General features: G+C 36.9%; 5 protein-coding genes across 5 annotated transcripts; 2 read left to right on the plus strand and 3 right to left on the minus strand.

The window, feature by feature from the left end:
- Positions 1-1,118: 1,118 nt before the first annotated feature.
- Positions 1,119-2,218, plus strand: PHYBLDRAFT_132653 (hypothetical protein; the record flags this gene model as incomplete). The annotated part of the gene is made up of 2 exons (XM_018429509.1): positions 1,119-1,394; positions 1,553-2,218. 2 exons carry the CDS (start codon positions 1,119-1,121, stop codon positions 2,174-2,176), a joined length of 900 nt encoding a protein of 299 aa, XP_018293463.1. The 3' UTR covers positions 2,177-2,218.
- A 1,231-nt stretch (positions 2,219-3,449) lies between these two features.
- Positions 3,450-7,581, minus strand: PHYBLDRAFT_96465 (hypothetical protein; the record flags this gene model as incomplete). Its single annotated transcript, XM_018443969.1, has 13 exons — positions 3,450-3,792; positions 3,858-4,097; positions 4,176-4,418; positions 4,838-5,044; positions 5,170-5,293; positions 5,366-5,488; positions 5,550-5,596; positions 5,713-5,795; positions 5,877-6,011; positions 6,112-6,476; positions 6,600-6,699; positions 6,922-7,182; positions 7,378-7,581. Coding segments are annotated over 13 exons (2,475 nt in total), but the record flags the coding sequence as incomplete, so codon positions are not given.
- Positions 7,582-8,042: 461 nt separating this feature from the next.
- Positions 8,043-10,205, plus strand: PHYBLDRAFT_180792 (hypothetical protein). Its single transcript, XM_018438360.1, has 9 exons — positions 8,043-8,118; positions 8,244-8,427; positions 8,634-8,806; positions 8,912-8,956; positions 9,056-9,186; positions 9,256-9,381; positions 9,460-9,595; positions 9,754-9,790; positions 9,982-10,205. Exons 1-9 carry the CDS (start codon positions 8,094-8,096, stop codon positions 10,070-10,072), a joined length of 948 nt encoding a protein of 315 aa, XP_018293465.1. The 5' UTR covers positions 8,043-8,093; the 3' UTR covers positions 10,073-10,205.
- PHYBLDRAFT_123890 (hypothetical protein) lies at positions 10,168-12,974 on the minus strand. Its single transcript, XM_018428961.1, has 8 exons — positions 12,896-12,974; positions 12,153-12,387; positions 11,935-12,028; positions 11,556-11,761; positions 11,068-11,175; positions 10,832-10,914; positions 10,614-10,763; positions 10,168-10,456 (listed from the first exon to the last, which is right to left on the minus strand). The coding sequence occupies exons 1-8, from the start codon at positions 12,951-12,953 to the stop codon at positions 10,248-10,250; spliced, it is 1,143 nt and encodes a 380-aa protein (XP_018293466.1). The 5' UTR covers positions 12,954-12,974; the 3' UTR covers positions 10,168-10,247.
- Positions 12,975-13,140: 166 nt separating this feature from the next.
- On the minus strand, positions 13,141-13,919 carry PHYBLDRAFT_158403 (hypothetical protein; the record flags this gene model as incomplete). Its single annotated transcript, XM_018433780.1, has 1 exon — positions 13,141-13,919. A coding segment is annotated over exon 1 (466 nt), but the record flags the coding sequence as incomplete, so codon positions are not given.
- Positions 13,920-13,954: the final 35 nt, after the last annotated feature.

The raw sequence follows: 13,954 nt of genomic DNA on the forward strand, positions 1-13,954 counted from the left end.
ATATACATACAAGAACACCGCCAATGCCATCAGATATACACCAACACGATTATCTACATCCTCAGCCAGCCATCACAGTCTCACCTCCACTCCAATCCCACCGCCGCAAAAAGAGTTTCTGTTTTCTCAATGACAGCCAATCCTCCGCCCCCGCCTTTGTAGTCAACTTTGGCCGTAAACTATCAAATCTTTCCCTCAGGCCCCCTTCCCCAGTATCCCCGGATGAAGGACCTTTCACGATTGGTGCTGCTGCAATTGCCGGATCTCTGGCCGCTGCTTTTGCTGTCAGTAGTCCAACCACATCCTCACCTACACATTCACCTACATCTACACCTACACCTACACCAAACACAAACACATCTTCATTATCACCTACATCAATATCAATATCGACATCCATAACCACAAACACGACCACAGAAATGACATCTCTTTCTGCCGCCTCTGCTTGTGCTTGTGCTTCTGCTTATTCTTTTTCGAATTCTAGTGCTGGTGCTCACAAACTAGAATCAGCAACCAGCCCAATCAGCACCACCTCGACCCTGTCCTCAGTAACCTCCCTACTTCACCCAGACATGGCTGCACTGCCTCGTATCCAGACAGATCTTCCCCTGACACCATCCACATTATCTCCTTCATCTTCCTGTGCAGATTCCCAGAGCCCTACAGACACACAACCACAAGCACAAGCACAGCCAGAAACACCAACAATGATGAGTGAAATCAAAGCCGTGCTCACGACATACCAGGAAACTCGCCGACGCCGCCGCAGCAATTACCAGACCCACAAGAGTCGATCGACAATCTCAGCAAATGTTCCATCTTGGAAATCAATCTATTCAAGAACGCCCGAAGGCTCCGACGAACAAGAAGAATCTTCGCGGGCCCAGCCGATGCTTCTGCATCAGAAATATGGCGACCACCGCAAGGGACGCGTGGTAGGCACAGGTGCTACTGCAAAGATAAGGCTCTTGCAGGTCCCCCACAGCAACACCACCACCACCAACACTACCAACAATAATATGAGCAGCTATGGTACTAGTAACAGTAATGGCTATAGTATTACTAAGCATAGATCAAGTCAATTACACGATCCAAACAATTATAAAACCAAAAATATGAATACTGAAAACAGCAGTGGCAGTAACAGTAGCAGTAGCAGTAGCATCAATAACAGCAATAACAAAAACTACCGCAACAACCACCGTAACCACAAGGCAGTGGTGGCAGTCAAGACATTCCGAAAACGAGACCGAGATGAGACCGAGCGATCATTTGATAAACGACTGATAAGCGAGTTCTGCATCAGCAAAACACTTTCCCACAAACATGTAGTAGAAGTTTATGATCTATTAAAGGATTCCAAGGGTCGCTGGTGCAGTGTGATGGAATATGTATGTATAAAAACTGTCTTTTTCTTTTTGAACATATAATTTAATTTAATCAATTCAATTCAATTCAATTCAATTCAATTGATCAATTTTAATTACTTGATTAATTAAATGTGAATTTGAATTTAATTATCTATATATATATATATATTTGGGAATAGTGTTCGGGAGGTGATGTGTTTTCTGTCCTACAGAATTTCAATCTTCAGGACGAGGAAGTCGATTGCCTTTTCAAACAGCTCTTGCTCGGACTCAAGCACGTCCACGAATCTGGTGTAGCCCATCGCGACATCAAACCCGAGAACCTGATCATGACAGCCGACGGGGTGCTCAAGATAGCCGATTTCGGGGTTGCCGATGTAGTCAAGTCCTGTTTCGACGACCATGAGCGGACGTCGTTTGGACAGTGTGGGTCCGAGCCTTACTGGCCTCCAGAGGTTCTCCAGCTCAACCATCTGACAGGCTATGATGGCCGGGCGGTCGATGTGTGGAGTGCGGCCGTCACTTGGCACTGTCTTGTCTTTCGCGAGATCCCGTTTGTCCAGGCATCAACTGAAGATCCAAAATACGCAGTATTTTTGGCTCGTCGGGAAACCCAGACCTGGCAGCCTCTATCGAAATGCAACACGGCCGAAAAAGAGTGTCTCTATGGCATGCTCGATCCAGATCCTGAGACACGCTGGACAGTGGCTCGGTGCCTTACCTCTGACTGGGTGCGTTCCATCGAAACCTGCGATGCAGGACGGACGCAGATGGGCGGACGGCACAGACACCATGCTGTGTAACAGAAAAAGAAAAAGAAAGAATAACTATAATCTAGAGTCAAGAAAAGAAAAGAAAAAGAAAAAGAAAAAAAATTCAAAAAAAGAAAGAAAGATAATCTTTTTTTTTTTTTTTTTTTTTTTTTTACCTGTTTGACTACCCCCACCCATCCGCCTATCTACCTATTCATCTGTGTATGTGTGTGTGTGTGTGTGTGTGTGTGTGTGTGTATGTTTGTTTGTATGCTTGTTCCTTTATATATATTACCTACCTTGCCAAAATTGATCAAATCAAATTAGATCAAATCAAATCAAATCAAAACTATTTTCTTTATCCTTATCATCCCTCAAATGCATACATCAAACTTACCTCCACATTCGCACTTTCATATACAATAATAGATATTGAACACGCGTACACACATCACAATCTACATCTACATCTACACGCATACGCAGCACGCAGCACGCAGCACGCAGCATGCATATCTACACATCACCCTTACATATTACACGCATTCACAAAGATCCTGTTAAATACGATCCAATAAATTTATATTATTTATTATAGATTTGTAATGTTTTCTATGAATTCATCTTGTGTTTTGTGTCATTATTTTTTTTTCTTAAAAAAAAAAGAGAGAGAGAGAGAGGAATGAATTTACTAAACAAAAACAACAACAGCTACAACAGCAGTAATAATAAAATATCCAATTGTTTTTATATCTGTACAGGTTTAATACCAATATTTAAAAAATAAATACTTGGATATGTACAATTTTTTTTATTTCTTGTTTACTACAGAATCTTATCTTTTTATTCTTATTTTTAATATATGTACAATTATATATATATATATATTAAATTAAATTAAATTAAATTAGTACTCAAAATGACACCAAAACACATACACACACACAGTAAGAGAGAAAAGGAGATGTGTATATAGATATATACACACAATATTTATTCTTGTTTCTTATCTTTTGTTTCCTGATTTTTATATTTTTATATATATATATATATTCTTTTTTTTTTACAACTCGTCGTGAGTATCATCTAAAGGAGGAGATTGTTCTGCCCGAGAAGACTGTTCTTGCTCTTGCTCTTGTGCTTGTTCTTGTGCTTGTTCAGACTTTTGCTTTTCATCAGAAGATGGCTTTATATCAATTATTATTATTATTATTATTATTATTATTATTATTATTTTATTAAAATCATAATTAGTCAATTGATTCTCTCTTTTCTTTGTTGTTTTTAAAGAAACAAAACAAAACAAAACAAAATAAAATAATACCTTTTTGGAAACCTTGGGCTTCTTTTTGGCCTTGAGTTTCAAAAGAGCGTCCTCGACTAGGCGGTGGATGACGCTGGTTTCAGATGTGGTCAATGCAGGGTGGGCAAAGTTGGAAAGCACGTTTTGAGCGGCCAACTTTTCAGTGATCCACTTGTCCGCAGTTTCGGCTGTGGCCAGCAAGCTGTCCAGCTCTTCCTCGGTATGATACCGGTCTTCCTCAGGAGTAGCACGGATCACCTGGACAAATGTACGGGCCTGTTCGACGCCCTTATTGATCTTGTCGATATTATTTGGGCGTTCGAGATATTCAGTACGACGGAAAACAATCGGTTGTTCAAGCAATCTATAGAAATAGAAATGTAAATTTAATAATAATAATAATAATAATAATAATACTTGTAGACTTACTGTAACTTCTTGAGTCGATCAACATTGGCCGATGTTTCGGCATGTTCTCCTTCGTCATAGAGCCAGTCCGAGATCTCGGAAAGATGCTCTCTGAGTTTTTCCTGTTCTTCTTCGGTTGACACAATACCGACAGTATCATCATACAAAAAGTCCTGGAGGCGGTACACTGACGATTCCAATGCATTTCGAGATTCTTCGCGCAGACGACGCAGCTCATCCAATGTATCCAAAGCCTTGATACTAAACAACAGTAACAACAACATAAAAATCAAATAATCAATTCATCAATTCGTATTATATAAATATTCTCAGCTTTACCGTTTGGCTGCCTCTGCCTTTTGTTCCTTTGACAATGGCAAGGGTCCAGTTGGAATGTATTCCAGGGCAAGGCTAATCTTGGTTACCGTAGGCTCCTTTTCCTTGACTGGTGGGGTTGATGCAGGGATTTTGGTTGCATTCTGAGAAGATCCGGCATCATCACTACCATCTGCAGCAGCAGCAGCAGCAGCAGCAGCAGCAGCAGCATTATCAGCATCAGCATCAGCATTATCAGCAGTAGAACTTGAGGACTGGGACTGGTTCTTTTGGTTATCAGCTTCCACATGCTGTTGTTTGTTATACATCAGAAATATAATAAAAAATAAATAAAAAAGTATAATTAGTCATTAGTAATAATTAATAATAATTTTCTTATTTATATATATATATATATTTGATGGACCAGCTTTTAATTACCTCCAATGGTTCCTCTTTAGAAGCATCCTTGTCTTCCTTTGAACCAAAGAATGACTTTACCTTTTCTATAATTATAAATTATTATAAATTAACGTTAGAAACTATTTATATATATATATATATGCATGTATGCATATACACACTTAAATTATCAAGAAGCAAGAACAAACAAATATGTATAGTGTATTCCTATATTTCTAAATAGCTACATCAATCTAAGCACAGTGAAAATGAGCTGAAATCACCTACCAGAAAAGGTAGACTTTGATCCCTCACCAATTTCAATGCTAACAGAGGCTTCTGGTACAGAAATAAGGCCAGATTCTGACATCTCAATTGTAACGCGAACCTTGGGAGGGTTCTCTGATGCCTTGATCTCTTCACTGTATTTCTCCAAAGCCTCTGTCAAACCAGTAACCTTGATCTTGGCAATCTTGTCAAGTCCATGGTCCCTTTTTTTTTTTAAAAAAAAAAAAAAGAGAGAGAGTATAAATATTATGCGTATATTGGCGAGTAAATAGAGCCAAGCCAAGTACTGGTAGTAATACAACACAACATGTAAAAGGAAGAAACTTACTTTTCTTTAGTGGTAGGATTCTTTCCATAGGCCAAATCAAATTCAAAGTCGGTTGTTCTTTTAAAGGTTACAATCTTGCGAGTGCCAATGGAGCCAAATTCCTTGAAAATTGTGGTGTGAATAGCTACACATTTTCAAATACACATTAATATAAATATAAAGTTGATTATTTAATTCATATATATATATATATTACCTCCATTGTTGCTGTTCTCGGGTTCATAGGTAGCTTCAATAGGAAACACTGTTATATCCTTAATCTTGATCTGTTTTGTCAGTCTAAATTGGTTACTAAGAGAAGCACCACGGAAAGCAGCACCTAAAATATAAAATAAGAACCATTTTCTTTTCTTTTTTTTTGCATTGTTCTTTAACCTTACCCAATACTGCAGCCTCATCTCCATTAACATTCTTGGCAATCTTGGCACTATACACACAAATTTATGTTAACAAAACTAATGCTAAAAGTAATAGTAATAGTAATAGTAATAGTAATAGTAATAGTAATAGTAATAGTAAAATATATGTCTTTGTTTTAATTACCTTCCTACGGATTTAGCCAAGGCTCTTTGGACAGAAGGGATGCGAACACTTCCACCAACCAACACAATAGATTTGATATCATCCTTTACAAAATAAAATAATCATCGATTAATTAGTACATACATACATATACTCAATCAATTGATTAATTAAATGTTACACACCACTTTCATGTTGGCAGCCAAAAGAGCAGTCTCGATTGGCTTGTTAATGCGCTCCAACAAATCAGCACAGAGTCTTTCCAATTCAACTCTAGAGACCTTCATCTTAAAGTCAATTCCCTCATGAAGACCTTCCAACTATATATTAAAAAAAATAACCAATTGAGTTGAGTACATCCTTCAAATAAATAAATATATATATAAATAAATATATAAATAAATAAAAGTATTTACTTACAGATGCACCAGTTTCAGTGTTTGCACTCAAGATTTGCTTGACACGTGTGGCTTCCTTCAGGAGTCTGGCCATGGCACCATCAGAAGCAGTAATGTCAGTCTTGACAGCATTCTTATGCATCTTCATAAACCCCTTTGCGAGATGCTGCTGCAGGCGGACATCAAACTCATAACCGCCAAGCGTCTGATCAAACCCAACCGACTTGACTTCGATCTGAGGGTGGGACTTGGTACGCTTGCCCTCTTTGAATTCGGCATTCGAGAATGAGACCAGAGAGGCAACAGTGGATCCAGCGCCCATATCATAAAAGATGTGGTACTCGGGAGTTTTTTCAAACTGACGGTTCATTGCATAATTGAGAGCAACTGTTGTTTGTTTTATATATATATATAAGTTTTTGATTTACATTTACATGTTATGTTATGTTATGTTTGTATTTGTGTATTTATTTGAGTCTAATTGGTTTTTTTTTTAACATTTATATTTACCTGCTGTTTCATCATGCATCAAGGAAAGTACTTTGAGGCCAGCCAATTCAGCGGCATCAAGAATAGCCTGTCTTTCATATTGATTGGCAAATGGAGTAACCTATATAATTTGTTTTTTTTTAAAGAAAAAAAAACAAGGGGTAAAATGTATAAATATAAAGGTACAAGATATACACACACATATGTATGTATTGCCATTGAAAATCAGAAGGGGGAGGGGAGTATGGGATAAAGAAAGAAAGAAAGAAAAGGAATAGTTGTCTATGCAATTATCACTATTTCTTCTTCTTCTTTTTTTTTTTTGGATCTTGATTTGTCTTACCGTAATAACAACATCCTTGACATCTTCACCAGCAGTATTGATAGCCTGTTGTCTGGCAGTTTGGAATTGATAGGCAATCAGTTCCTCAACGGTCAATACATCGGTGTCGTTGTGGTGAAAAGCAGGCATATTTGTACGCGAAGGATCAAGGACCATTGTGTTCACAAATCTGTGGCGGAACTCTTCGCAATGCTTATCATCATAAGGTTTACCGAGTACACTCTTGAGGTTGAAATAAGTGAATTGAGGGAATCTACCGGCCTATTTGAAGAAAAAGAAAATGGATTTAAGTATTTTAAGCATATGCCTATATCTTAATTAACCTTTTCCCTTTCTCTCTTTCTTATCTTTTTATTTAATTAATTAATTAAACAACACAAACTATCACCAAGACAATGTATTCCAATAAACAGGTCCATAATTATTATGTATATATATATATATATACTATTTTACCAAACTAATGGCGTCTGAGCCATAAATTCGAACGTTATCACGAATAGTCACGACAGACTGAGTCTTTCTTTTGGAGTCTTTGTTGAGAGCAACGTCAAGAGGAATGCCAGATTTGATTAAGCCAACTTTGAACCATTCCGTTCCATAGTCTATTGACATTACAGCGGCATCAGCGCCCTGAGGTACAAGAATACTTAGGAGCGCGGCTGTGAAAAATAGTCCACAAATCCAACGAGGTATCATTGGAATACTTTTGTGTGCGTGTGTGTGTGTACGTAAAAAGGATAAAGCTTGCTTTCTTGTTTTTTTTGGTTTTTTTTTTTAGAATAAAATATTAAAAGAAGAGAAATAAAGGATAAAAGGAAAGCAAATCAAAAGGACAAATAAAGAGTATAGAAAGCAAAGAAAGAAAGAAAGGTGTATATGTATATAAATATATATATATTTTGCTTAATTATTTCATAATTTATATCATCTTTTTCATAACTTGTCCAGTCGTAATTGGTGGGATCGATAGCGGAACCTCTTGTCAAGCAGTCACACGCACGTTCAAGATCCAAAGCAACAGTAGCATAACCCACACACACAGAGAGAGAGAGAGAGAGAGAGAGAAAAGGGGGGAATAAATTAAACAAAAAGAACAACAACAGCAATAATAATCTAGAGTAGTTTTAGGCTATCATTTGTACAAATTAAAACTAAAAATAATAACAATAATGAAGGACGCGTCAACTAGTGAAGGTAATACGAGCTACATTACTTTCAAAAGATATACATTAGCATTTAGCATTGACATTCTTGTTATGATCATTTATGTTATTCTTCTCTTTGTTTCGTATATGTTTTTTTTTTAAAAAAAAATAAAGATGATTCCAATCTACTTGTACTCATCATTGACACTAATCCCTTTGTCTGGGCTGAATCTGCAAAGGCAACTGTGCCACTATCCCTTGATGATGCTCTACGACAGATCTTAATCTTTATCAATGCTCATCTTGCTTTAAAATACAATAATAAAGTGACAGTAATCGCAAGTCATGTTGGACACAGGTAAACAGCGAGAGTTTCTTTCTTCCTTTCTTCTTTGGCTTTGTTTGTGTCTTTTTCTGTAGTGTCCTTTAATGATTTATATTGTTGGATCATACTTTATATATAATCATAATACTAATAATAAAAGAGTGTTAATAAATCTGATCAATCAAACGTATATATTCGTATGTATATCTATATATCTGTCTATCTGTCATAATCTACAGTAAATTTCTTTATCCACTTCCGAATGAAGAAACTGTTCAAATCAAAAGCAATAATGGCAGTCGACGAAATGCCAACATGTATCCCAATTTTCAATTTGTGACAGACCAGATTGTCAGTAGTTTACAAGAACTATTTGCAAATACCGATCCATCATCTCTTCAAGAAGGTCCAGGTATAAATTACAACAAATGAATAAAGGAATGAATGAGAAAGAAGAAGAAGAAGAAGAAATACGGATAGATTTTTTAAAGAATATATATATACATTTAATTTACAGGAACCTCATCAATGGTGACTGGTGCATTCTCAATGGCACTCTGTTGTAAGTTAGGTCACACAAAGACTCTTGTGTATATAAAAATATCTATTGTTTTCTGTGGTGTATTGACTATGCATCAAAAATATTGATGTGCGTTTAAAGACATCCATCGTATCACAAAACAGGATGAACTTGGTCACATCAAGCCGCGTATTCTCATATTATCAGTTTCACCTGATTCAGCATCTCAATATATTCCATTAATGAATTGTATTTTCTCAGCCCAAAAAGCAGTAAGTTACTAGAGATAGAGAGAAATTATAATAACAATAATAATAATAATATTAATGTATTTGATGTAGAGTATTCCTGTGGATGTGTGCAAGATTTACGGAGAAGAAACTGCATTCCTTCAACAGGCTTCCAATATCACTGGAGGTGTTTATGTGAAAGTAGACAATAGTCAGGCATTGTTACAATATCTAATGGTTAGTTATCGACAAGTAATAAGCAGTAGACAATACTCTAATCATATTGCTGTTGTTGTTCATTTACTTTTTTATTAGTTTGCTTTCTTACCTGAAAGATATGCACGAAACTATCTAAACTTACCCAACCAAGATCAAGTGGATTTCAGAGCTGCCTGCTTTTGTCACAAGAAAATTGTTGATATTGGTTATGTATGTTCTGTATGCTTATCAAGTAAGTTGTTTCTTTTTTTTTCTGGGACAAAATGGGGGGGGGAGGAGGGTTTAAACATATTACAAATATATGGGCCGATGTTTTTCTTAAATATTATATATATAAATGTATGTATGTATGTATGTATGTATGTATGTTAATCGAAACTCGCTTTGCAGTCTTTTGTTCTTGGTCCCCAGTCTGCTCAACATGCAAGTAAGTTACCTGGGGCCTTTAGTATATATATATATATATATTTGTTTGTGACTTGGTTAGAAGAAAAAACATGAGATACTGAGAATGATCTTGTGTACATTCACAAGCAAGGGAAAGAAAATACAAAAACATAGTTAATATTAATCTATATACGCGCGGGTGTGTGTGTGTGTGTGCTTATGATTGTGTAGAACCAAATTTGCATTTAGACCCATGCTTCCACCTGCTGGAAATCGGCCTAAAATTGGAGGACCCATTCGAGGCTCTCCTGCTCCCAATTAAAATAAATAAATAAGTAACCATAGTAATTATAGTAATAGTGTCTTTCGAGACAATAAGATCGAAATATGTATCTTTGATGATATTAAGTGTAAATAAAGGAAATAAAATAAAATAATATATTGTTATTATTATCATTATTATTATCATCAAATTATTTACTACTAAAAACCACCACCTATTTGAGGAATGGGTGTTCTAAAGCTTCAGCTGCAGTAATCCGCTCATCACTTTTTAGAGCTAGGCACTTGGTCATCAGATCGATTGCGTTCTTTAGATCGGTTTGATTCCAGGCTTCAAACATCCGTGAATTCAAGGTTTTACAAATACTGCCCAGATTGTAAGGTCCTTGATTGATAGATGGGATATTTGTTTCAAATGTACGATCTACAGAGCAAAGCAAAGAAAAGTCAATTATTATTCTTATATGTTAATAATCCCATAATTAATAATAATAATAATAATAATAATATACATGTGTATGTATTACTTGTGCACCCCTCCCCACTACTAATAGTAATAGAGTTTGAGCAGTTGTACTTACTGTGAAATCTTGCACATTCTTTCATTGCATTGGATCCAAACAGACATGCCAATTCTATGAGTGAATCTGCCTCGTCATTAGCCAAGAAAAACGGATAACTTCCAGAAAGTATAGACAAGAATATTACACCAACAGACCAAATGTCAATCGCTATAAAGAAAAAGAAAAAAGAAAAATATGTTACATTGTTTCTTCCAGGCAAACATATCAAAGCTTACCAGTCGTTTGATTTACGACTCTCATTAATACTTCAGGTGCTCTGAATCCTTTTGTACCCGCTCTGTTGGCACGAATTGCTCGTCTAAAGAAAAAACAGAATATGAAAGGTGATATAATAGTAAGGTCATTTGTATATATATATATTAATTACAAGTTCAAGCAACTGAAAATACCGGCAACAACAACAAAAGAAGCAAGAAAAAGTAAAAATAAAAGCAGTCTTTTTAACACCTACCGTTGATCATTTATCATGTACCCTCGAACTTTTGGATTGTCTGTTTGGTCTATACTCGAAGGTATTCTTCTAATCGGTAATTTGCTTGGTCCGGAGGGCGTAGTAGCACTAACTGGAGTTACAATGCATGTGTGGGAGGCAGTGGCGCCTGTACTGGGAGTTACGTTTGGAGTGGATGTTGGTGTAGATGTTGGTGTGGCAGCAGGAGTAAATGTGGGGTTAGGTGCAGCGGTAATATTATTGGTAGTGGTAGAATTAGTGGTGGCAGTTATAGCAGCAGCAGCAGCAGTAGTTGTTGTAGGTGTAGTTGTGGGTGTGGGTGTGGGTGTGGGTGTGGGTGTAGTTGTAGTTGTAGTTTCGTTGGCAGTGGGCGAGGAGGTTGAAGTGTGGGATATATTGATATTGCGTGTATCTTCCTCTTTCTAAGAAATACAATACAAATACATACAAGTACAATTAGATATTTAATCTATATATATATATATAACAGAAAAAAATAGATAGAAAAAATAATGCTCACCTGTGCAAGACCAAAATCAATTAGTATGCCCATCTTGTCGCGTGAGCTGTAGAGAAAGTTATTTGGCTTGATATCTCGGTGAAGAATCTTGAGCTTGTGGAGGCTCTTTAGAGCAGTGAACATGCAACGCATATAGCACTTTATATCCTCCATTGGCATTTGTAAGAATATTTTCTATGTGTGTGTACAGATATACAAATGTTAAATATATATATAATTGGGAGCTATTTGTTAATAAAACATAAAAAAAAACAAAGCAAGACAAGACAAGACAAACAAATGGGCAAAATAAAATAAAGTACCTAATGACATACAATAAATTTTTATATCAGAATTTAGATCCATACCTTAAATTCATCGTGTTGAATATAAGGCAGGACGACAAATACTTCTTCTTGTTGTCGAAATGCAGTGATTAACGGGGTGATACACGGACAGCCTCTAAACGCAAAAGAACACGCACGTACAAATGTGTGTATATATAATACATTTGAATAAACATACATCTTTAACCTTTCTTCTGCTTTTTCTCTTGAAATAAAAATAAAAATAAAAATAAAATTACCTTAATTGTTGTAGAACCTCGATTTCACTTGCAATTCGTTTTGGACTACTGGTAGCGTAAACTCTTTTGAGGGCAACAAATTTGCTTCTGTTTTTTATTTGTGCATCTGTTGCTCCTTCACGCCCTCTTATTTTTCTTCCAACCGAAGCTCCACTGATCAACTGAGCTTCCCAATCCTCATTTTTGTACCGCTCATGCCGTATATCGATAGCTTTGTATACTGTACTAAAGGTACCTAAGTGTATTCATGTAGGTATATATATATATGGTTTGTGTCAAAGATTGGTTCCATTTTAAAGAAAATGATAATAGCCATAGACATAGTAGTAATAGCAGCAAAAGCATAAGCAGCAGAGGAAGCAGGAGCAGAAGAAGTAGAAGAAGAAGTAATAGTAAAAGTAGCAGTGGTAGAGGTAGTAGATAATGGTATCGCGAATAACATTATTATTATTAACATTAATGAAAACAATAACAATGATCAACATCTGAAAAAAAAATGTAAACAATCCAACCTCACCACCCCTCTTCCTTTTCTCTTCTTTCTCCTCGCTTTAACTTTTACACTCCCTGGTCTCTTGGATATCTTATTGCGCGTGTAAAATAGATATATTACACATATTGTACACAATGGTACACGAATTTGTGTACCTGTGTGCCTGTGTGCCTATGTGCTTATGTGCTTGTGTGCTTATGTACTTATGCGCTTATTCGCTTATGTATATGGGTAGATTCTTTTGATTTACCTTCACCAATCTTATCTACTAACTTGTAATAAAAAGACAAGGATCTGACGCTGGCCATAATATTCTCAAGCTCTTTCTGGATTGGGTTGACATTTGTGCCGGCGGGAAATAATCCCCTCTTTGGGCGTGTGTTCTCTACCTGTACTCTTTTGGTGATAGTCGCAGGCGGTCCCATTGTAGCTGTTTCCTTTTCATTTGTCACTCTATTGACAGTCTGACCGGCTTTTTTTACGGTGGTTGATGTGGTGGTGGTGGTGGTGGTGGTTGTGGTGTTCGTGTTCGTGTTCGTGTTAGTATCGATGGAATTGGTTGCGTTCGTGGTATTTGTTGTGGTGGTTTTAGGGTTCGGTAAAGGATTTTCGGTTGTGTGGGCAAGCAAAGGTTGTTTTGTGGTTGGCTTTTGACTACAAGTTTGTTGTTCAGGCTGCGTATCAGTTTGTTGTGTGTTGTCTTGGTCAGGTTTTGAAGAAAGGCACGAGGTTGGTGAAGAACTGGCTTTTGATGACCCTTGAGTATTCACTATCATGTTGGCAGTCTTATGCTTCGATCGAGGCCTGTCATCTTCGTCATCGTAATCCCCAGCAAAGCGTCGACGTCTTGGTGAGTACATAGTTACATCTTTAGCTGATCCACCTGTGGTATTAGCCAAGCGATTCGAGGTCTCAGTATTAGTAGACATTGTTTTTTGAATTTGTGTCTGGGATGCTTCTAGTTGATAGTCTGATTGGTCGATAGACAATGCTGATTGCATCTGGTGGCGCTGGGGTGAAGGTGCATAAGGTTCGTTTGCTTCGACCTTTTGGAAGCGATTACGCTTTATCGTGCGAGTGGTAGAAGTTACTGAAAGTGGTTCTGTGGGGGCATCCTGAATGGAATCAAATCTACTAGGTGATGATCTCCCTCGTGGTGATGTTTGGGACAAGAGGCGAGTAATGTGGTTTGTGTATGACTGGTGCACGGCATCAGAGAAGTTGTCATGTGCATCCATTAGAGATTTCTCTTTTGGTGTTTCACAGAGACGCACTTCGTCAATAGAAGCGTCACCGTGAATACTAGCAT

The sequence above is a fragment of the Phycomyces blakesleeanus genome (assembly GCF_001638985.1).
Source record: "Phycomyces blakesleeanus NRRL 1555(-) unplaced genomic scaffold PHYBLscaffold_7, whole genome shotgun sequence".
Lineage (NCBI taxonomy): Eukaryota > Fungi > Mucoromycota > Mucoromycetes > Mucorales > Phycomycetaceae > Phycomyces > Phycomyces blakesleeanus.